Raw genomic sequence first — 22,731 nt, forward strand, 5'->3', positions numbered from 1 at the left:
ATTTTCTCCCCTTTTTCTCCCTTTTAGCACGTCCAATTTGCCCGATTGTGTCATGCTTCCTCTCCACCAATGCCGATCTCTGCTCTGATTGAGGAGAACAAAGCTAACCCACGCCCCCTCCGACACGGGTGGGCAGCATGCTGTATGCATCGTATCACCTACAATTTAACGAGTGCAGTGCAGCTCAGCATTCTCATTTCTCATCCTGTGCAGGCACCATTAATTAGCCAGCAGAGGTCGCAATTGCATTAGTTATGAGAGAGAGACCCTATCCGGCTTAACCCACCCATATCTGAACAACAGGTCAATCGTTGTTCATATGGTTGCTCAGCCTAGCCGTCAGGCATAGCTTAGATTCGATACGATGTATTCTAGTACCCAGCTCTGCTTCCAGCGTGTGTTTTGACCGCTGCCACCTGAGCGGCCGTGTCCACATACTTTTGTCCATATAGTAAAATCATGGATGGTCAGTCATAATCCAAGCATAACAAACAAGACCGATAAACCTGTCTGCGATGTCTGGATTAGATCCTGCTGCTACACGCATCCATCAAACGCCCAAACATAAAATCATTTTATTTGTTCATATGCTGGATCAGGTGTTTCGGGGTCTGGAATCTGAGAACTTTATTGCACCACATGCTGTAAAGCAGCAATCGAATCTATATAATTATTTATGGTTAACTCTTTGCCAAACACAGCTTGAATGTTTTTTATGACGCCTCGTAGACACATCTATTTCTGTTGTTGGTCATGGTTGTCATGGCAATCGGGAGCTGACTCCACGGGAGACGGCAATCCAAGTAAACCGCGTTCACCACACGGGAATAAAAAGTAGTCATTCAGAGACACACAGATTTATGTGAAGATGTACAGCAACTTCATCCAAATACAAGGCTCATCAAGAGGACCGAGCATGAACATACACAATATCTGATTCGATTTAATTACAATTAAGGGATAAATTGGCACCTGGATTTGAACCTATGTAGCCCACATGGACTGTCTGGTAGAAGTTCTGCAGGGTTTTTTTTTCATTCCACTGTGTGACTTTTGCAGGATGTTTCAGTCTGCATACACTACATGACCAAAAGTATGTCTACACCCATCTTGGGTGCTGTATTCAGGTGTTAACATGTGTAAAAAACACAGATATGAAACTAGAGAGGTGCATTTTCTTTTTTTTTTTCTATTTTATTTATGCATTTTCTCCCATTTTCTCCCAATTTAGCGTAGTCAATTTGTCATCCGCTGCTGCGTAATCCCTGACTGCAGTCGAGGTGGGTATATTGCTCTTCACGATTCCTCCGACCCACGTCCAGCCCCCAGCGGAACCCTTTTTCAGCCATGCATTCTGCACAGGTGCCTCTCTATCTGCTAATCAGGGTCCTTACACAGCGTTTGACCCCACCCCAATAGTCCGGTCATTCCGCCCTAGCAGAAACGTGTCTGCTTGATGGAGCCTAGCCGACCGAGGAGTTCAGAATCTCTGCGCTGGTGTGCTAGCATAATATCCTGCTGGACTGGCAACCTGTATGTGGTCTTTTCTAGCTTTCACCCAGTGAATCGGAGCCTGAATAGGATAAAGCGATAGTAAAATAGACAATAAATAAATGAATATACTTTGTGGCAATACTTTGGGGAGGGTTCTCTTCTGTATCAGAATAACTTTGTACAAAGCAAGATCCATAAAAACATGGGGTCTGTTTGAAAACCTAGTGAGCTTATATATTTATGCCTATAATTTCATCCTTTTTTGAAGTACAAAGTAATTGTATACATTTAAATTAAGTATATGTATAACATGGATAGGTATACATTTAATAACAAAAACACAATGTATTCTTAATATTTAAAATCACTACAAACTACTAAAATACATCACTTATCCTACATCATTATAATTCCCAATCAATCAGGTATAACAGCCAAACCTGTGCAAGACCAATTTTGGACTAAGCCATTAGATTAGCACATCCTGTAGATTTCCTAGCTCTTAGGTAACAGAGGTTAATAAAGCAATAAGCCACGAGAGGCCGTACGTTACTGTGATTTTAGCACGGGGATGACGTTTTTGGCACGACGCGAAGCGGAGTGCCTAAAACTTCTTTCCCCGTGCTAAAATCGTAACAGTAACGTACGGTCTCGAGTGGCTTATTGCTTTTATAAAACGGCGGTCAACATAAAATATAATAAATACAACAATGTTTAATTCATAAATGTATTTATTGTGTATAAACTTACAATAAAGCATTCTTCCGCGACGCAAAATAGTTCGATTAACAGTGTTGCTAGGCAACATGAGGGCGAAAATAACATTAAATTTTTCTTTTCAGTGGCGTATTAATATGGAATGATGTGAGGTGGTCATAGGTGTGAGTTTATCGGGGATTTTACAACGGCTTCGAACGCGGCTCAGCCAATCAGATTTTAGGACCGGAACTATCCGTTTTATAATGTGCATCATTTGGCAGATGAATGTGACCATGTAGTAAAATTTCCCATCTGGCTAAGAGAGGTCCTTTTGTAGCAGATGCTGTGGAGCGGTTGCCTAAGAAACAGGAGTGTTCCAAACACAACAGTAGCACCGCCGTTCTCCTGAGGGCTTTCAAGTATTGGTCACGTGATTCACGTGAAAAATAAATGAATGTGTTATGTGTGAGATAGTGTTGACAATGTCGGTCATGTGCATAGTGGTTAATATTGAGCTGGAATCACTGCTAACAGTGGCAGAAAGAAGGACCCTGAGTAAACTGCACTCCATCATGGACAATGACAGTCAACCATTACATACAGTTATAATAAAATGGAGGAGTATGTTCAGTGACAGGGTACTGTCATAGAGCCGCATAGATCCTTTGTCCCAAGAGCCATTAGACGCTACAACTCCACCAGGCAGGGGTAACTGGCTGTAGCTAAAGACTGAGGGTCCTATACATAGCCATATGTGTATGTAGACGTATGTGTGTACGTATATGTATGCACATGCATGTATTTATATGTACATGCATATATGTGGCTAAACTCATTGCACAATACTATTTAATAATTTAATTACTATTTCAGTTTTAATTCATACTTCACCTCCTGGACATTAATTAATTTACTGCTTATAACTACAAACACTTGTGTGTGTTACCTGAAGGTATCTACATATTTGTCTTACCACAGTGTTGGTTGCTACAGTTATCTATTATATGTAAAGTACAAGAACTATTCAATTCTAGTTCTTCCGTTTGTTTTTGTTTTGTGCGTGTACTGTTAATTTCTTGTTGTTTCATGCTACTGGGGCTTTAATTTAATCAATAACGTATCCATCTATCCATCCATCATATGTCAGGGATCATACAGAGCTCCTATTATTTCCCATTTCTTACACTTGTGGATCAGCCTAATAAGTAAGGTCAAACTAGACCTATTTATATAAGCACAGAGAGGTCACCAATGACACATAAGAATGCTGTGTCACAAAAATAAATAACACTTTAGAATTTTGTATAAACATTATAGGATAATTCAAATTTCTGGGTTTTGTAGTACCGTTTCCCAATTTTCCCTCCAATCTAGTCATTTCCAATGAATCTTATTGCATTTTGCTTCCTCTCTACCGCTGCTGACCTCCATTCCAGACCAAGAAGAGCCCCCTCTGACACATATGCAGTACCCGACTACATCTTGTCACCAGATGAGTTCATATGGGTCTCAGTCTGGTCATGGAGAGTCACACCTTGATTCTATTATCCCTCACCTCTAATCTAGAGGTCGTAGTTGCATCAGCTATAAGGAATCCTCTTCCGCCATCCAATCAGTGTCCCTGTAGGCACCCAACCTGCCGGTAGCACAGCTGAGCTTTAAACTCACAAGTTAAAGATGTCTGCTTTGGTGTGCTAGTGTGTTTTACAGCTACGCCACCTGATTCACCTTATATTCTTTTAACTTTTATATTCCTTATTGTAAGCAAACATTTAAGTTATGAGGTATCCCCTTCTGCCATCCAACCCTGACGGACGAGCCAATCAGTGTCCACGTAGGCGCCCAGACTGCTGGTAGCAGGATCCATAGAGTGAAAGCAACAATCAAGGTGTTCCCACAGATGCTCAATTGGGTTCAAGTCTGGTGAATTACAGGACCAGGGTAGTGCTCGGAGGTCTTAGTCATGCTCTTCCAACCAATGTGGGACATGTCTAGCCGTGTGACATGTTCCATTGTCTTGCTGGAAGAGCCCATCTGCACCAGGGAAGACATTCAGCATGTATGGGTGTAAGTGATCTGCAAGGATGGAGTGTGCCCTACACATGGATGCATGGGCCCAGAGAATGCCACAAACAGTGGCAATGACTTGACAGTGTATTTTGTAAAGATACTATTTATAAAAAATGAATTCACGCCTTCATCCTGATCTTAGCCAGTAATAACTTGTCATCCTGGATTCATGGTGTGTTCTCATTTTGTTTCTATAATAAAGTAATTATTAAACAGATCGCTACCCATTTGTCTTAGAATGAAAGTGCCAGTGAAGGGCTGCTAATAGAATTCTCCACATTAGAATATCAGAGGCAAATACCAATCAGCAACAGAGGAATAAAATGGACTCTGCTTTTCTATTTCTGAATCAGTGAACTGAACTGGGGTGTGTTTGTTCTCCAGTAACACATCACAGCAAGCCAGTACTGCTTCTATTTTCATGGCTGAGGTTGCGTATCTAATCACACTAACCCATAGAACTGCATCAAAAGGGAAAAAAATAAATGTTCCGACTGTTCCTGGAGTAAATTGGCTTGGATCTGTTTGTGAAAACTTTCTTGTGTTATAAGGACTGTTTTGTCCAACTCTGATTATATTATTTATAGCAGCCTACATATTTCCAATCAGTACTTGGTGGCCAGCTTTCTGCACTGACTGTTCACACAAGTCTGTTTCATCACAATCTGATGCACTCAAACCCTCTCGCCCACACACACCCATTCTGGGTACTTTTTTCCTCCGGTTCTTTGTGTTCAAGTAGCAATTTTCTCAGGTCTGTTCAGCCTTTACTGTGGTCTGTTCTTCGGTGTCTGTGGTTTAACACATAAACAGGTTGTATTACTTAGTACTTAGACATTACAGTCGTACCTTGTAACTCAACAGCCCCTAAACTCAGCTCTTTGAAACTCGATGCCCTATTTGTACCCTTAAACTCGACGTTTCCCTTAAACGAAGGGGTAAACATTATGGTGCATTCACATGAGAAGCGGCAACAGCACTTTTGCGCTGCTATGAGGCGCACTTTTTTCACAAGGTTTTATTTTTTATTGATTTTTAACTGTTTTTCAGTTGCATTTCAGTGTTTTTATATTATATTTGTTTTATTCTTTATTATTTAAGTGTCAAAAAACAACCACACTTTTGTACATAAGACTAAAATATGTGCAGTTCCACCGGACCATGGAACGCATTAACAGGTTTCCCCATACATCCCTGTGGAAAAACACCTTGAAACTCAACATCTTTTAAACTTGATGCCACTCCCAGAACCAACTGATGTTTAGTTTCAAGGCATTGTTAGTCCCAAAATAATAATAATAATAACAATAATAATAATAGTAATAATAACACTGTACACTGTTCATGGCACGGTGGCTCAGAGGGTAGCACTGTCGCCTCATAGCAATAAGGTCCTGGGTTCGATCCCCAGGCCGGGCGGTCCGGGTCCTTTCTATGTGGAGTTTGCATGTTCTCCCTCCCCGTGTCTGTGTGGGTTTCCTCCGGGAGCTCCGATTTACTCCAACAGTCCAAAAACATGCAGTCAGGTTAATTGGAGACACTGAATTGCGCTCATTGAAAAGCTGATCGTTCAAAAACATTAGTGCCATTATTCAGAGTTGTATTCAGTTTTGGGTGGCACGATGGCTCAGTGGGTAACACTGTCGCCTCACAGCTCCAGGAAGAAACCCACACAGACACAGGGAGAACATGCAAACTCGACACAGAAAGAACCCGGACCGCTTCAACTGGGAATCGAACCCAGGACCTTCTTGCTGTGAGGCGACAGTGCTACCCACTGAACCACCGTGCCGTCCCTGCTTTGCAATAAACTTCTAATTTAGTCCAAAAGGTGTCCAATGGGGTTAACGTCCTCATACTGTTAAAGTTCCTCCACAAAAAACTGGGTCTAAATTATTTAGACATGTGTAAGTCTGAAACAACTGGATTTGAGAATTAGGAGGGGTGTCATCATACTTTTGGCCATACGGTGTACCAAAAACAAAGAGTGCAGAGAATAAAGGAGGCATTATTCAACCTGACAGAGTGTCTAACACATAAGAGCTAAGAGACTGGAGTTAAACATCCTTCACACCCTTGTGAAAGACTAATATGAAATTATATATAGGGTGATACTGGCGTTGGAACACGTGTTCCTTATGTGTTTTACTCAAGTCCCCTCTGTGTCATTTTGTTTGCGGATCCAAAATCATTGTGTCACAAACATGCAATTACAGACCATTAGATAGGGTGCAATTACTTTGTCACAGAACTGAATCTAACCAAAAGGAGATTACAAAATGAGTCACAACAAATTGGAGGTGATTGTGCCATGTGATGGGTCTGATGTTGCAATAGCAACGATACTTCCAGCCTGGGAGGAAAAAAAAAAGGCCTCCCACACCTTTTCCATTATGTATGAAGGTCAGTACTGCATCATTATGAACCTTTGTCTTTACAACCTATCCAGCACTATCACTGCGGTAAAATAGAAGCAAGAATCCTGTAAGTCTTTACCTGATTATGAAACAGTGTAAACATTTCCAAATGTGCGCACAAAGATAGAGGTTTTTGTCAACGCCATGATAGTGGCACATTCTGGCACCACGTCTACTGATGAACTATATTGTTTGTTGCTGAATGGAGGGGGAGTTAAAGTATTAATGTATTTGTCAAATACTATGGTTTGTCAAATACAAATACTATGGTTTGCCATGGTACCACCAATTCCATGAAATTACTATGCCAATCCAACCCCCCCTTCCCCAAACCAAACCTTCCACTCAGTGCTGATGTCTGTGTGAATCATGCTGCCATCCTTCCACAAGTGTCCTCTTTTTTCACTTAAAATATAGTCACCCTAGTCAAAACCATGAACCATAACAGTCAAAATCATGACCAGACCTCCACTGAATAATCATGACGGGCTTCAACTGGAAACTATAAACAAAGCCTCTTCAACCATGTGCTCCTGCAGACAGGGGCATGAAACATGAAAGCACGGAGAGGCTGGATTCGTGACACAGGGTCAACATAAGCCTTACTTGTGCTGTGTGAGCACGTTATTCATGACACATTATTCTTGTAGGATGTCACATTGACTACCAACAAGCTCCCACCACTTTTGCCATCTCTTATGAGGAATGGCAAGATTAGTTGTCTGATATTTGATGTTCCTCTGCAAAATTCAGAGTGGCTTGTGTATTCAAATCGATATTTATATAAAAGTAGTGCACTACATAGGAAGCAAGCTTAAAAAGGAAGCACAGCTATTTTTTCCCTCACAAGGCTTAGCAATAAAAAGACCACTTAGACAGATCTGGATTTAAATAGATTGCATGATGTATATTGTGTGTTGTAACTTGGGATATAACGATGCACCACAAGACAGTTAAAAATCGATTCACATGTGTAACGATTCAAATCTATACATAATACATAATCTAAAGTGAGTTGTTAGATAGATAGATAGATAGATAGATAGATAGATAGACAGACAGACAGACAGACAGACAGACAGGCAGGCAGGCAGATAGGTAGACAGATAGACAGATAGATAGACAGACAGACAGACAGATAGGTAGACAGGTAGATAGACAGACAGACAACAGACAGATAGATAGATAGATAGATAGATAGATAGATAGATAGATAGATAGATAGATAGATAGATAGATAGATAGATATGTAGACAGATAGGTAGACAGATAAACAGACAGATAGATAGATAGATAGATAGATAGATAGATAGATAGATAGATAGATAGATAGATAGATAGATAGATAGATAGATGATAGACAGACAGACAGACAGACAAATATATACTTTATTAATCTTAATCTTTTATATGCATTTATTCTCCAGCTTGTATCCAATCAGGTCTCAAATGTGTATTTCAAAACCAGAAAATAAACATGTGTGTGTGACACTTACCCTGAAATCAATGCCTACAGTGGAAATGAAGCTGCCATTTAGGAAAGCTCCATCCTTGAAGCGCACCAGCAGACAGGTCTTCCCCACTCCTGAATCTCCTACCAGCATTACCTAGAGCAAAAACAGTCCATCAGTGTTATTGATTCTACACACATTGTGTAAAATGTGATGTCCATAAAGACATGGTCATGCATAAAGCTCTGCCCTGACCTCATACTTGTCCAAACATTAGTGGTTGACCTCACAAATGCTTTTTTTTACTGAATGAAAACCAAAACCTACAAGCTTCCAAGAGCAGTGAAGGCTGTTATCGCTGCAAAAAGAAGGATTCCACTTTAATATGCATGGTTTGGGGATTTCCAACAAGCTGATGGTCAGATTTGTCCCCACAATTTTCCTCTCAATCTAGTCATATCCAGTCACCCGACTGCATTACGCTTCCTTTATACTGATGTTGACCTCCACTCTGACTGAGGAGAGCCGTGACTAACACACGCCCCCTCCGACACGTGTGCAGTAGCCGACTGCATCTTTTCACCTGCATGAGGCTGGTTCATATGTGGATCAGCTTTGAACATAGAGAGACACACCCTGATCACATTATCCCCTGTCTCTGTGCAGGCACCATCAATCAGCCAGCATCACTTCTGTAGGGCTCAGCCTGAAGGTAGCAGAGCTGAGATTCGAACAGTCGAGTTTGAGATGTCAGCTCTGGTGTGCCAGGTGTCCACATCCTTTTTGCCATTGCTCTCTATGATACAGCTATAGAATCTGTCAAGTAATTCAGGCTTACACACTATTTTACTAAGTAGTATGTCTAATTAGTGCACTTGAAATGACATATTCAACATTGTGAAGCACACTGATGCGGTTTGGGATGCAGCCAGGTAATCACTTGTGTCTGTGACTCAGAATCAGAAGTAATTTGAGATGGATGGATGGATGGATGGATGTATTAGGACTGTATTAGGATGTACAGACTGTATTTGCTATTTGAACCACCGTCTACATGGTTCAATATGCACTCAAGCGTTTACATCACTGACCACCTGCCCTTCTTAATTAGCCTTTATTTAATTATTGATTTGCATTAGCCCTCTCTCGTCTTCATTAATCCTTTTCCTTTCATGACTACAGCCTGGAGGGAAAAAAACTGCATCCTGGCAAATGAGTCTGGACAGCAATGGTAACATAAGGGAGTGGCTTCCAGCAGCTGTTTATTTCTCCTCATTTGGACACAGATGGTGTTCTTATGCAGAAAGGCTTGGTATTATTTAAGGTATCAGGTCAGCCGGGCACTTCTCAAGGTATGCAAGCAAGAAACAGTGCCAACTTTCACCCACTAAATCCCCCTTGTGATATGACAACAACCAATCAGTAAGAGTAATGGCTGGTATATGCTTCTTTCAAGATATGAGGGTTCTTCAAAAAGTTTCTGAACTTTTTAAACTCTATTTATTAAGAATTTTAAAAACAAATTACGTCAATTTTCTACACAGTCACGTTCTGCTGTGTTTTGTACCAACTTTTTAATGCCATCAGCAAAAAATGTTCTTGGTTGAGCGTGTAGCCACTGATGCAGCACTGCTTTCACATTATCAATCACGTGAAAATCTTCTTCCCCGTAAAGCTTCTTTGAGCGTCCAAACAGGTGGAAATCAGATGGCGCTAAATCCGGACTATAAGCTCTCTCACGCCCTTTGTCACTCAGACACGACCAATCACTACTCCTTCCACCCTCACCGTTTCCAACCAAAATATAAAAGTGTGGAAACTTTTTAAAGATCCTTCGTACATAAAGCTGCAGCTCAAGCAATGCCAGTGGGAGGGTGCTAACTGGCCTTATCCATACACATGTAAATCACAGATTTGATGGATTTTTAAAGAAAAGTGACATGTTTCACAGCAGTCATTAAATAATACTCACAAATTGAATGATAGAATAAATGGGAGCTACAATACTCAGCACGGGCTAACTTCATAGTCAAAATAGCTAAAACACCCTGGGACGGTACGAGGCTGCATGTCTCAAGGATGAAAATTCTTGTCCACAGAATTGGTTGGGAGTTTTCAGTTACCTGAATAGTGTTTCTATCTGCTTTAGACTTCGACATCTTGGACATTTTAACTAATCAATTGCTAAATAAAAACCTTACATTTTGAGGTTGGGCCTTAGTATAATATCCAAGTTGTAGGTGGCACAGGGAGAATGGGCTGAGGCGGCGTGACCTGCTATCATGCCAGCTAACATCTCCCTCTGTGTACCGAAAATGGTTAAACTGTCACTGACAAAAACAAATTTGTAGGAAGGAGGAAACCCAAGCGGACATGGGACACAGAAAGGCACCCCGGGCCATTGTTTTAAACCCAATTTAGTTATTATTGTTTTCTTGTTGACCTTTTTCCTCACTGGCTGTTTCTCGTAGGCTGTTTCAAATGGGTTTGTGACTAGGCATTGCTCAGTATACACACCATGATTGAAAAATAAGAAAATGCTAAAAAAAAAAATATGAGCCACATTGACTGATTGGTGACTGGAGAAATCAGGCCGCTGAACAATACCCAGTACATCATCATGGGCACACGCTGAGTCTAATCTAAAAAAAATCAGGCTGAAAAATCACAGCGTTCACTTGGTTTAACTTATAGGGAGGCAAAGAACAGGGCTTATGAAATGTTAGGAGTGTAATCAAGCTGATCTGAATGCTTTTCTCTTGTCTTATTTAAGACCAAAGTTCTTTTTATTGCTCCCAATCATCCTGTCTGCTTTCACAATCTATCATTTCCTCTATTTGAAATGCCACTTTGTTGTCCTATTATCCATTCCTTCAAACACACACACACACACACGAGTACTCTTTCTTAGTTTTAATGATTTGCTGAAACACCTAATAGGAAAACTTTTTTCTCATCAGCATCTCCTGCTCCATCCCTAATCAAATACCTTTTCTCTCTTCGCTCCCTCCAGCTTTTAATGCGCTGAAACATCAGCATGACCCCCATAAATCACCTGCTAATGTCTCACTCAGGACACATTAAGCTCTGCTGTGATAAACTAATACACATCTCACACTGATTTCCAAAAATGTGAAAAATGCTATACCTGATGCACTTGGAATAACGTCTATTGCTAAAGAGACCCGCATTCAAAGGAGCAGTGGTGATACAGGACTGGATGGTCACTCAACAGACGTGACTGGCCATGTCTGAGGAAGAGAAGGCTGGCTTTCTTAAATAACAATATATCTGAATGCATTCGAGGAGGGTATATTTTCTTCCTTAGTGGACCTTTCTTTCACACCCATGCTCTCTACACGCCCCTCTATTTGTTACACAGCATTTAAAGACCCCACCCACCTAGTCCGGTCATCCCACCCAGCAGACACGGTGGCCAATTTCTTGATTTACTTCAGGAAGGTACATCAATTTCTGCATATATTTTCTATTCTATACCCATTCTTCTTATTTACGTCATTTTCTGACTTAGTTTCATACAGACTGATAAAGACTAATGAACAAGAAGGATTTAATGTAAAAGTAAAAGCTCTAGGATGTAACCCTTACCCTAACCCTAACCTTAACCCCGACCTTTCTATATCAACCTAATAGTGATTTAAAATAAAACCTCGTAATGCTACTTATACATAAAATAATTATTAATTAGCTTTAATGAGCTGAAATTGAAAGCAGAGTGATGGCAGCATTCGAGCTGTTAATAAACAAGCATAGCAAGCACTGTTAAAAGATGAGGAGGTGAGGGACTTAAAAGAATAAATTAAGATCACTGTTCATGTATTCAGCTAAAAGGAAGCAAAACAATCGCAAGTAGCCACATAATTAGCCAATAAATAAAGATAACTGCTGAACTGTCCTGTTATTAGGGTCATGGTTGTTCGCCTCCACCACGTCCATTATTTTGTTTAAATAGGACAGAACACTGGTCATTATCTTTCACATAAACCCATTTGAAAGTCTAGCTGTTTTCATTGGCTCATAAAGTGCAATAATAAGGATAATAATAAGGATTCCTGAATTGTCTACACAATTCTAGACCCTGCACAAGGCCAATTGTAGTAGTGGATGCATAGAAAGAACATACTAGGCATTAAAGACCTCATAAATGGGCCACTCCAGGGTGTGTTAGAAGAGCTGTTTGATTTGGGTTACAATTTGGTATTGCCAGTAGTACAATAATCATACAATAATGCTGCCCTTTATTTGACGAAGCCATAAAATAAGCAAAACAAATCGTCAGATTGTGTTCTGGAACCTTTATTATCTTTATTTAACTGACAAAAATCTAAACACAGTGATACCTTTTAACTCTATGCCCCCTAAACTCAAAATCTTTGAAACGTTTGCGACTGCTGCTTTGTTTAGCGCTCGGCTTGAGCGGTGCGGTAAAACGTCATCAAAGTGCGAATATGAGATGAATCTGCATTAGTGTGGAATAACCGTCAGATTCACTCTGAAAGCTCCACATGTATCTGTGTTTACCTGGATTTTCTTCCTGTTTCACTTTTAAACTTACAGCTCGTGTGTTACAGCTCGGGGTTCTGAGAAATTGTGAAAATCAGCTTTTCCGAGAGAGTCTAAAACACTTATCGTTAAAAAAAGCAGATTTTATAATGTTTTTATTTGATTTGAACAATTAACAACTATTTCAGTGTTTTTATATATTATATTTGTGTTATTTTCAGTGTGTAAGTGTCAAAAACAACCCCATTATTTTACATTAGCCTAAAATATATGCAGTTCAACAGGACCATGGAGCGCATTAACAGGTTTCCCATACATCCTTATGGGAAAAAATACCTTAAAACTAGAGATGGAACGATCGATCGGCTATGAATCGGTATCGGCCGATTTTTAATCAAAATATGCTATCGGCGATCGGCCGATATCTCCTAAAAGTAGCCGATCCGATCGTGTGATATATAAAGACCACGTTAAGCTTAACAGCTCAGTGGATTGATCCAGACTTTGAGCTACGAAGCACCAACCATCACATCACCATTCATCAACCATCGTACAGAAACCATCGTGAAAGCTCTTCATGACCTAAAATAACATGATTAACGTTGTGCATCATACATACGATGTAATTTTGCTGATTGTAATATTTACTTTAAAAAGATAATTCAACCCGGTCACATCTGAGTCGATTCTATCAGCACGTTATATAAACTCCTGGTTCACTTTGGTAAATCGGAAGCGGTTCTTGCTTGTGATGTAGATGAGAACAGAAAACCTTACAGAGCCAATCCGAGGCAAAAGTTTATTCATTACCAAATTCGTTAGTTCAGGATCATCTGCTGAACTTCATCATCAGATCATCAGAAAACTTCTAGCTCCTTAGACGGAACGAGTCTGAGTCGGTTACAGATCTGTGGTAATAACAGTTTAATTAAGCTTTTTAATTAAGCTTTTTATTGTAAGAGAGTCACACAAAATGTTCTGTAGTAGTTGGTGTTTATTTAAAACCACGACATTTAATTAATAACAGAAAACACGGAGAGATAACCGAGAAGAGAAACTTACGCTTCACATAAAACGAATCGACTCATGAATCAATGAATCACTTATAGCGATACTGTGAACAAAGCGTCTCTTCTAAAGGCACACACACACGCACGCTGCTCCGGTTTATCTTCACTGTGAGGATCTTTTTAAGTTTATTTACTTTATTTACTGCTAACTCCCACCCCCCCACCCACCCCCCGATCGGAATCGGCTATCGGCCGATATCCCTGTAAGGAGATCGGAGATCGGAATCGGTGCCAAAAACCCCGATCGGTACATCTCTACTTAAAACTCAACGCCTTTTAAACTTAGTGCCACTTCAAGATGTGATGGGGCAAAATAGAGCTAAAAGTTACACTGTTTTAAGATATTTCACTATAAGAAGGTGAGCTGGTAACAAGTGAGGGTATAAAAAGAGAATCCACCAAAGGTTCAGTCCTTGAAAGCAAAGCAAAACTTTGTATGAAAATTGTCATCATTCCTTGTAGCTGTTCACATTATTTTCACCATCTACAATACATAATATTGTGAACAGATTTAGAAAATCCAGAGAGTTCTAAGTCAGTCCAGAACAAGGCCAGAAATCACTGTTGAATGTGCGTAACCTTTAAGTTCTTACATTACAAAACCACATGGGCTCAGAAATACAGAAGAAAACACATTGTCACAGTCTGACAGGACATCAAAAAAGCAATCTGAAAGCCTATTATGCAAAAATAATACATCAATTCTATGCAGAGTGCTGCCAAGTTGTCTGGGACTAAACTCATCTCAGATGGACTGACAGTGGAAACGTGTGCTGTGCTCAGATAAGTCCACATTTTAGCTTGTTTTTGGGAAAAAAAAACAGACATTGAGTCTGTTCAAAAACTTAGTGAGCTGCCTTGCTGCATACCTAGGCAGATGCCTAAGTAGAGAGGATTCTAATAAGACATCAAACTTGGGCTGAGATGGCACATCCCGCTTGTATGCCAGCTAACATCTCTCTTTGTGTACCGAAATTGGTTAAACTGTTATAAATGCCACTTGTACACCTTTATACAAATTAAAAATCAATAATAATTTATTTACATATGAAAAGAACTCATTCGTTGCTCTGCATTCATCTGTCATATTTGTATTTTTTTATGAGAAAAGTTGAATGCTGGGATTGCCTTCGCCGCTAATTATTCAGTCAGATTATTGTTTAGAATTAAGGCACTTTAGTAGGCAGCATTTTTAGGCATCTAAGAAATTAGACACCCTTCTTCTCGGGAGCACAAAGGATGGCATAGAATGCATCTATGTAGAGAGATTTCAGACAAAAAAGACAATGCAGACTGTTAATGGGGGTGCATGAGTACCATGTGTTTAAATAGCTGATAATACTGATAAGATTGTCTGTACAACTGGTATTATATTGGTATTAGCAGATACCACTAAAGACAGTGGTGTCTCATAGGGTAAATTACTGGACTAGTAATCAGAAGGTCACTGGTTTAATCCCACAAGACCATTTAAGACCAAAAGCATGGCAAGTAACGCCACCACATCTGGCACATGCTTTTATTTGCCTTTAAAAATGTGTTGATGGCAGTGTGTACTAAGAGCAACAAATGATTTTTTTTTGCAACTGCATTTTTATTAGTGCTTTTCACTCCAGCAAAATAATTAAAGCAAAACATTTCATTTATTCATTCATTTCCACTTGGTGCAAATGGCAAAAAAAGACACAATGCCAATTCATCACTAGGCAACTCACTCACTCAAACCCAGGGGCAATTTAAAATAGACAATTTAGCTTCCGTATATTTCTATACCTGGAGGAAACACACATCGACATGCGGAAAACAGACGAAACTCTTGACAGACGCTGACCCGAGGCAACAATCAAACCCAGGTCCCAAGGACTCACACATACATAACAACACATCAATATGCTGGGGTTATTTTGGAAGTCTGGTATCACAGTTTTCCACCTGTAACTGTTTAAATGTGCTCCAGCATTACTCTCTCGGTCGATGCTGTATTGACACAGCTGTCGTTTCGCACTGTTTGAGCCGAGCAGGATCTGGCAAAGAGCCCAATGGCCACAGCCAGTTACGCAGGGTGCTAAAGGTCCATTATTCAATTCATGCATCTGCTTGCAACATGTATAGCAAACACTGTGTGTAAACAGACATACCTATTTTTCACAGCTGAGCATTGTACTGCCTTTATATGTTGTTTTAAATATGCGCTTACGTACTTGTGGTACGTTCACACAGATATTTTTGGCGTCTGTTTAAACACACTGTTGCTGTTGGTTAATTCATTCATTTGATTTCACTAACTGATTTATCCTGGCCTGTTTCATAGAGGGTCCTGTGCAATTCAGTTTACGAAGCATCGCTTCTTTGGCAGATTTTGTGCAGGGTTCAGCACTAAAACAGCAAAACTCTCTGTTCCAATTGGGTTTCAATATATCAGGTGTCAATACACATTTACTAACTTACAGGTAGGGGAAATTTTTGAGCTAGGGGAAATGTTATTGGGAGGAGGGAGGAAACCAGAGTATCTGAAGGAAACCCACACAACGTTTTCCTTATACTGTATTAATAAAAGGGAGGTAAAACCATATGATTATTTTTCTTTGGGAGTACAGGTTGGTGACGTCACTGCAGTAGTATAGATAGTTAGATGGATGGACAGATGGACGGATGGATGTATGGATGGATGGATAGATAGCTTTATTAATCCCATAGGGAAAGTCAGTTATTATAGCAGCTCAAGATACCTTAAAGCAAAAGTACACAATTATTAAAGTACAAAGTATTAAAGTACACAAGTAATGTACACCCTATGTAATTAAATAAATAGAATAAAAATGTAGTATGTAATATAAAAACTTTAAAAGAATCCAGGCAGTAAATATTGTTAGATGAGATATGTAATATGTAATATACTGTTGTAAAAAGTTCTATGAGTCTATCCTGATTAAGTTCAGTCATAATTGTGAAGTTTGGTGTTTTAGTGCATTAAGCCACGTTAAGCTTTTTTCTTACAATAATAGGTTCAAATGGGAAGAAAAATCCTTCAATGACCACTGGTTGGTCATTGCAGCACTAGATAGTACTTATGACCAGTAATAACTGTGAAGTTTGGTGTCCTTGGGTTGTCGTTTTAGTACATTAAGCCATGGTATGATTTTTCCTTACAATAATAGGTTTAAATGGGATGAAAAAACATAACATAAAAATTACTATTTTACTTTTGGACCACTGGTTGGTCATTTAAGCAGTACAGAGTACTTATGACCAGTAATAATTATAAAGTTTTGTGTTTTTGGTCATCGTTTAGTACATTAAGCTTTTTCTCTACAGTAATAGGTTTAAATAGGAAGAAAAAACCTTAACTTATAAATGACTATTTTCATTTTGGATCACTGGCTGGTCATTTTGTATCCAGTAATAATTGTAAACTTTGGTGTTCCTGAGTTGGCTGTTTCAGTACATTAAGTCACGTTAAGCATTTTAGACTCTTCCTGATGGAAGGTGCACACAAGATGCTACACTTGGGCCTAAAAAAGTAGCCTCACCATTAGTTTGAATTTAATTTAGCACACCATTTAGTATTTAGGATTGTAACTGGAACATGACCCTTTGTTTATTGTTTATTGGGATTTTAACATCATGTTTTACACTTTCGTTACATTCATGACAGAAACTGTAGTTACTCATTGCACAAGATACATCAGTTCACAAGTGTAATGTCAAACACAGTCATGGACAATTTTGTATCTCCAGTTAGCCTGGATGCATGTCTTTGGACTGTTGGAGGAAACCGGACCTCCCAGAGGAAACCCACGCAGACACGGGGAGAACGTGCAAACCGCCCCACCTGGGGATCGAACCCAGGACCTTCTTGCTGTGAGGCGACAGTGCTACCCACTGAGCCACCTTTACTGAACTAAAGGAATACGGTATTCCAAGATCAAGCATCTTCATGATTAAGAAGCATAAGGAAACAATAATGAAGTAAAAGTAAAGTACAGGTTTTATTGTATTTGTATTGTTTTTTAACAGTTTTTAATTAAATTTTAGTGTTTGTACACTGATCAGCCATAACAATAAAACCACCTCCTTGTTTCTACACTCACTGTCCATTTTATCAGCTCCACTTACCATATAGAAGCACTTTGTAGTTCTACAATTACTGACTGTAGTCCATCTGTTTCTCTACTTACCTTTTTAGCCTGCTTTCACCCTGTTCTTTACAGGACCACAACAGAGCAGGTATTATTTAAGTGGTGGATCATTCTCAGCACTGCAGTGACACTGACATGGTGGTGGTGTGTTAGTGTGTGTTGTGCTGGTATCAGTGGATCAGACACAGCATCACTGCTGGAGTTTTTAAATACCGTGTCCATTCACTGTCCACTCTATTAGACACTCCTACCTAGTTGGTCCACCTTGTAGATGTAAAGTCAGAGATGATCGCTCATCTATTGCTGCTGTTTGAGTTGGTCATCTTCTAGACCTTCATCAGTGGTCACAGGACGCTGCCCACGGGGCACTGTTGGCTGGATATTTTTTGGTTGGTGGAGTATTCTCAGTCCAGCAGTGACAGTGAGGTGTCTGATCCACTGATACCAGCACAACACACACTAACACACCACCACGATGTCAGTGTCACTGCAGTGCTGAGAATGATCCACCAACTAAATAATATCTGCTCTGTGGTGGTCCTGTGGGGGTCCCGAACATTGAAGAACAGAGTGAAAGCAGGCTAAAAACTGATGGACTACAGTCACTAATTGTAGAACTACAAAGTGCTTCTATATGGTAAGTGGAGCTTTAAGCATTATTTTGCATAAGCCTAAAATATATGCAGTTTTACTGGACCATGGAACGCATTAACAGGTTTCCCATACATCCTAATGGGAAAAAATACCTTAAAACTCAACGCCTTTGAAACTCAACGCCACTCCCAGAACCAATTGACGTCGAGTTTCAAGGTACCACTGTATTATGGTGTATTTTTCTATTACTCTTCCTATCCTCTCAAGTTTTAAGCACTTCTCGCTCCTAAAAAGGTGTAAATTGTTAAATGTAACTGCACTGCATTGGTCCTGATGTTGTTACTCTATCCATGTAAACATGATGTTGTGTTTACCTTGAAGGCGACGTCGTAAAACTCGCTGCTGTTGCTGACTGAGGTACGGCACGGGTGCACCACTCCGTTAGGCTGGACCCCCACCACCAGGCCACTTTTCCCTGATTTATGATTGTTCTCCTTGGCGGTGGATGGACTTGCATTGCCTCCTTTGCTCTTTTGCGCTTTTTTCCTCGACATTGCACCAAAGCCACGGAGTTTTGGTTCCGACTTGACCGACTTGAGTGCGCACCGGCTACCAGATGAACCAGAACCCTTAGAATCTCCTCTTCTCTTCTCAGTCAGTCTTTCTTTAAATGTTCACCTGCTTCTAAGTGCCATCTGATTCCTAGCAATGCGAACCCAACTTTCACACCTACTTTTGTTTCATTTACTAGTAAACGCAAGTGTACAGAGATTTAATTCGGATTTGAAGACTTCACAGGCGCGCGCGCTTCCGTTTGTTCCCACGTTCACAAACACCGATGCGACTGGAGTATACCGTGCAGCGTTCACTCGGTGCAGATACACTGTGCGTTCACGTTTCACAGCAAACAATACCTGGTACTGTGAGGGAGAGTGAGAGAGTGTGCGTACTGTAAGCTAAGAGAGACGTTTAAAGGTACCGCGGTGTGTTTTTAATCTCGTTTTGTAATAGAAAACAAGTTTACCAGGGTTTTATTAAAAAAAAAATATCCCTACTAAAATAACCATACAGTAAGGAATAATAATAATGTAAATATTTCATTACAATGTACCCCGATCAGCCATAACATTAAAACCACCTCCTTGTTTCTACACTGACTGTCCATTTTATCAGCTCCACTTATCATATAGAAACACTCAGTTTTTAATTGTAGTTTTACAATTACTGACTGTAGTCCATCTGTTTCTCTACATACTTTTTTTTAGCCTGCTTTCACCCTGTTCTTCAATGGTCAGGCCCCTCACAGGACCACCACAGAGCAGGTATTATTCAGGTGGTAGATCATTCTCAGCACTGCAGTGACACTGACATGGTGGTGTGTTAGTGTGTGTTGTGCTGGTATGAGTGGATCTGTGTCCACTCACTGTCCACTCAAGTAGACACTCCTACCTAGTTGGACCACCTTGTAGATGTAAAGTCAGAGACGATCGCTCATCTATTGCTGCTGTTTGAGTTGGTCATCGTCTAGACCTTTATCAGTGGTCACAGGACGCTGCCCACAGGGCGCTGTTGGCCAGTAGTGACAGTGAAGTGTTTAAAAACTCCAGCAGCACTGCTGTGTCTGATCCACTCGTACCAGCACAACACACACTAACACACCACCACCATGTCAGTCTCAGTGCAGTGCTGAGAATGATCCACCACCTATTAATACCTGCTCTGTGGTGGTCCTGTGGGGGTCCTGACCATTGGAGAACAGGGTGAAAGCAGGGTAATAAGGCATGCAGAGAAACAGATGACTACAGTCAGTAATTGTAGAACTGCAAAGTGCTTCTATATGGTAAGTGGAGCTGATAAAATGGACAGTGTGTTATATAAAGTACTTAAGTTTGGTCATAATTGTGATGTTTAGTGTCCCTATGTTGTTGTTTTAGTACATTACACCACATTACCATCAAGCTTTTTCCCTTACACGAACAGATTTAGATGGAAACGACTCTACAAACGACTGCCAAGGGGTCCCAATTCAATTCAAAGCACCCTCCATAGTGATGATCCTCTCTAAATAAACCACATCCTACATTTGATCTCAAGGTCTTACTTTAACAAACACCAGCACATTTATGTTGCAGGTTCTTGTGACTAAATAGAAGCAAACCTGTGCAATCATATTTTACAATAATAAGGAAAGCCTTTACAATTGCCATCCATTTTTTCTCACTTCTTAAAAAGATCAATATTGTGTATGGAGAGTAATGCACTGCGATCTGTACAGGTTGCAATTGCAGCAGCATTAAGGAACCCATTTAACCTCACCCCCCTCAGGCATTCAACCGTTTTGCCAAGGGATGCCAGGCACTTTTAGAACACAGCTAAGATTCAATCAATTAGATCACTTTACCACTGGAAGGAGGGGGGTGATTCTGATCCTGATTTTTCACTGTATCTTGTGTATTTTGTTAACAAAATATGATGTTTAATACATAAGATGTTCTTATCGATTGTATTTGCATTCACTGAACCTTTCACTACAGACCTCTCAACAATTCTGTCATTTTAATTCCATAAATAATGGCACAAATTTTAATAATCTAATACAGAAAATAAAACATAACAACACCGAGCTGTCCATGGTGCTGATCACTCCGTACAAAGTGGGAGAGACGGGTTGCCAGATTTCTATTTTTTAAGTCACAATATTTGCACTCAATAAAAAAAACAAAGCGGTTTAATGCTGCCCTATTAAATACTATAATAATAATAATAATAATCATATATGGATTTTTAGCCAAGTTGCTGTGTATTTGATCTCTATTTAACCCATCCAGCCACAGAGTAACAAATTAAGGCAGATTAGAATTTCATAAACCCCATACAGTGGTACCTTGTAACTCGACGTCACCTATACCTATATACGGGACCATGGGATGCATTAACAGGTTCCCCATACATCCTTATGGGAACAATACCTTGAAACTCAATGTATTTCGGATTAGTCCTCAAAATGCTAACCTTCTGATTGACCTAAAAGATTAGATTTTCGTAATCCACATACAGTGGTACCTTGTAACTCGACATCACCTATACCTACTGTACATACGGGACCATGGGACGCATTAACAGGTTTCTCATACATCCTTATAGGAAAAATACCTTGAAACTTAGTGTATTTCGGGTTAGCCCTTAAAATGCTAACCTTTTAATTAACCGAAAAGAGTAGAATTTTGTAATCCACATACAGTGGTACCTTGTAACTCAACGTCACCTATACCTATATACATGACCATGAAACGCATTTACAGGTTTCCCATACATCCTTATGGGAACAATACCTTGAAACTCAATGTATTTTTGGTTAGTCCTTAAAATGCTAACCTTCTGATTGACCTAAAAGATTAGATTTTCGTAATCCATTTACAGTGGTACCTTGTAACTCGACGTCACCTATACCTACAGTATAAATGGGACCATGGAACGCATTAACAGGTTTCTCATACATTCTTATGGGAAAATACCTTGAAACTCAATGTATTTAGAGTTATCTCTCAAAAGAGTCGATTCTCTGTTTTTAGCTATTAAAAACTAGTAGGTGACACCAAAGCTTAAAATCAATTTCATGCACAGAACCTGACTTGTCTTATGTAAAGATGATGGACAACAGCTTAAGATAGTCATGCTTAGCTAAGCTGGTCAGTCTAATCAGGATCTGTGGTTTTGGATGCTCGTCAGGCTGTGTAAACAACTACACCAGCACAACAACAACCTCTTTACTTACTAACCAGGATTCCCTGTGTGTAAACATGTTTATACTTATTCTGATTAGTCACTGACAAAGACTTGTTGCACATTTAGGCACTAAACTCTAAACTGAACTAAATGTTTCTTTTGGTTACTGCTGGTCATCTACCAGTTTGTAGATTAAGAGTTTTTTTTGTTGTTGTTATATACCCAAAACTAGCTGAGATCAGCATCAGATCAGTATTTGGCAGAAATAACAAGCTTTAATTTCCATACATTTCAGAAGTAGTTGAACTGTTATTTAATTAATCAACTAGTTCAACATAGTTTTGTGGTAGTATTTATTTACCGCTGTTGTTGCTGCACATTCTTGCGTTAAATATATATCTATTTAGCTTTTTTGCTTAATACATACATATTGTGGCTTAGTTTACCACTTGAAGGAATTAAATAAATAAAGTGTATAGTAAAGACCTAGATAAGTATTAAGGTGTTATAATTATTCAGAAAGCCAGAACTGCCATGGCATACAGTA

At 39.7% G+C, this 22,731-nt stretch overlaps 1 protein-coding gene across 1 annotated transcript in view; it reads right to left on the reverse strand.

The window, feature by feature from the left end:
• LOC134336185 (ras-related protein Rab-26-like) overlaps nt 1-19,246 on the reverse strand; it is a 61,087-nt gene extending 41,841 nt beyond the window's left edge. Inside the window, exons 1-2 of the mRNA XM_063018891.1 lie at nt 18,833-19,246; nt 8,177-8,287 (exon numbers count right to left, since the gene is read on the reverse strand). Of these exons, the coding sequence (XP_062874961.1) occupies nt 8,177-8,287; nt 18,833-19,012 (291 nt within the window). The 5' untranslated portion in view covers nt 19,013-19,246. The remainder of the gene's footprint in view (nt 1-8,176; nt 8,288-18,832) is intronic.
• Nucleotides 19,247-22,731: the final 3,485 nt, after the last annotated feature.

The sequence above is a fragment of the Trichomycterus rosablanca genome, chromosome 22 (genome assembly GCF_030014385.1).
Source record: "Trichomycterus rosablanca isolate fTriRos1 chromosome 22, fTriRos1.hap1, whole genome shotgun sequence".
In the NCBI taxonomy this organism is placed as follows: domain Eukaryota; kingdom Metazoa; phylum Chordata; class Actinopteri; order Siluriformes; family Trichomycteridae; genus Trichomycterus; species Trichomycterus rosablanca.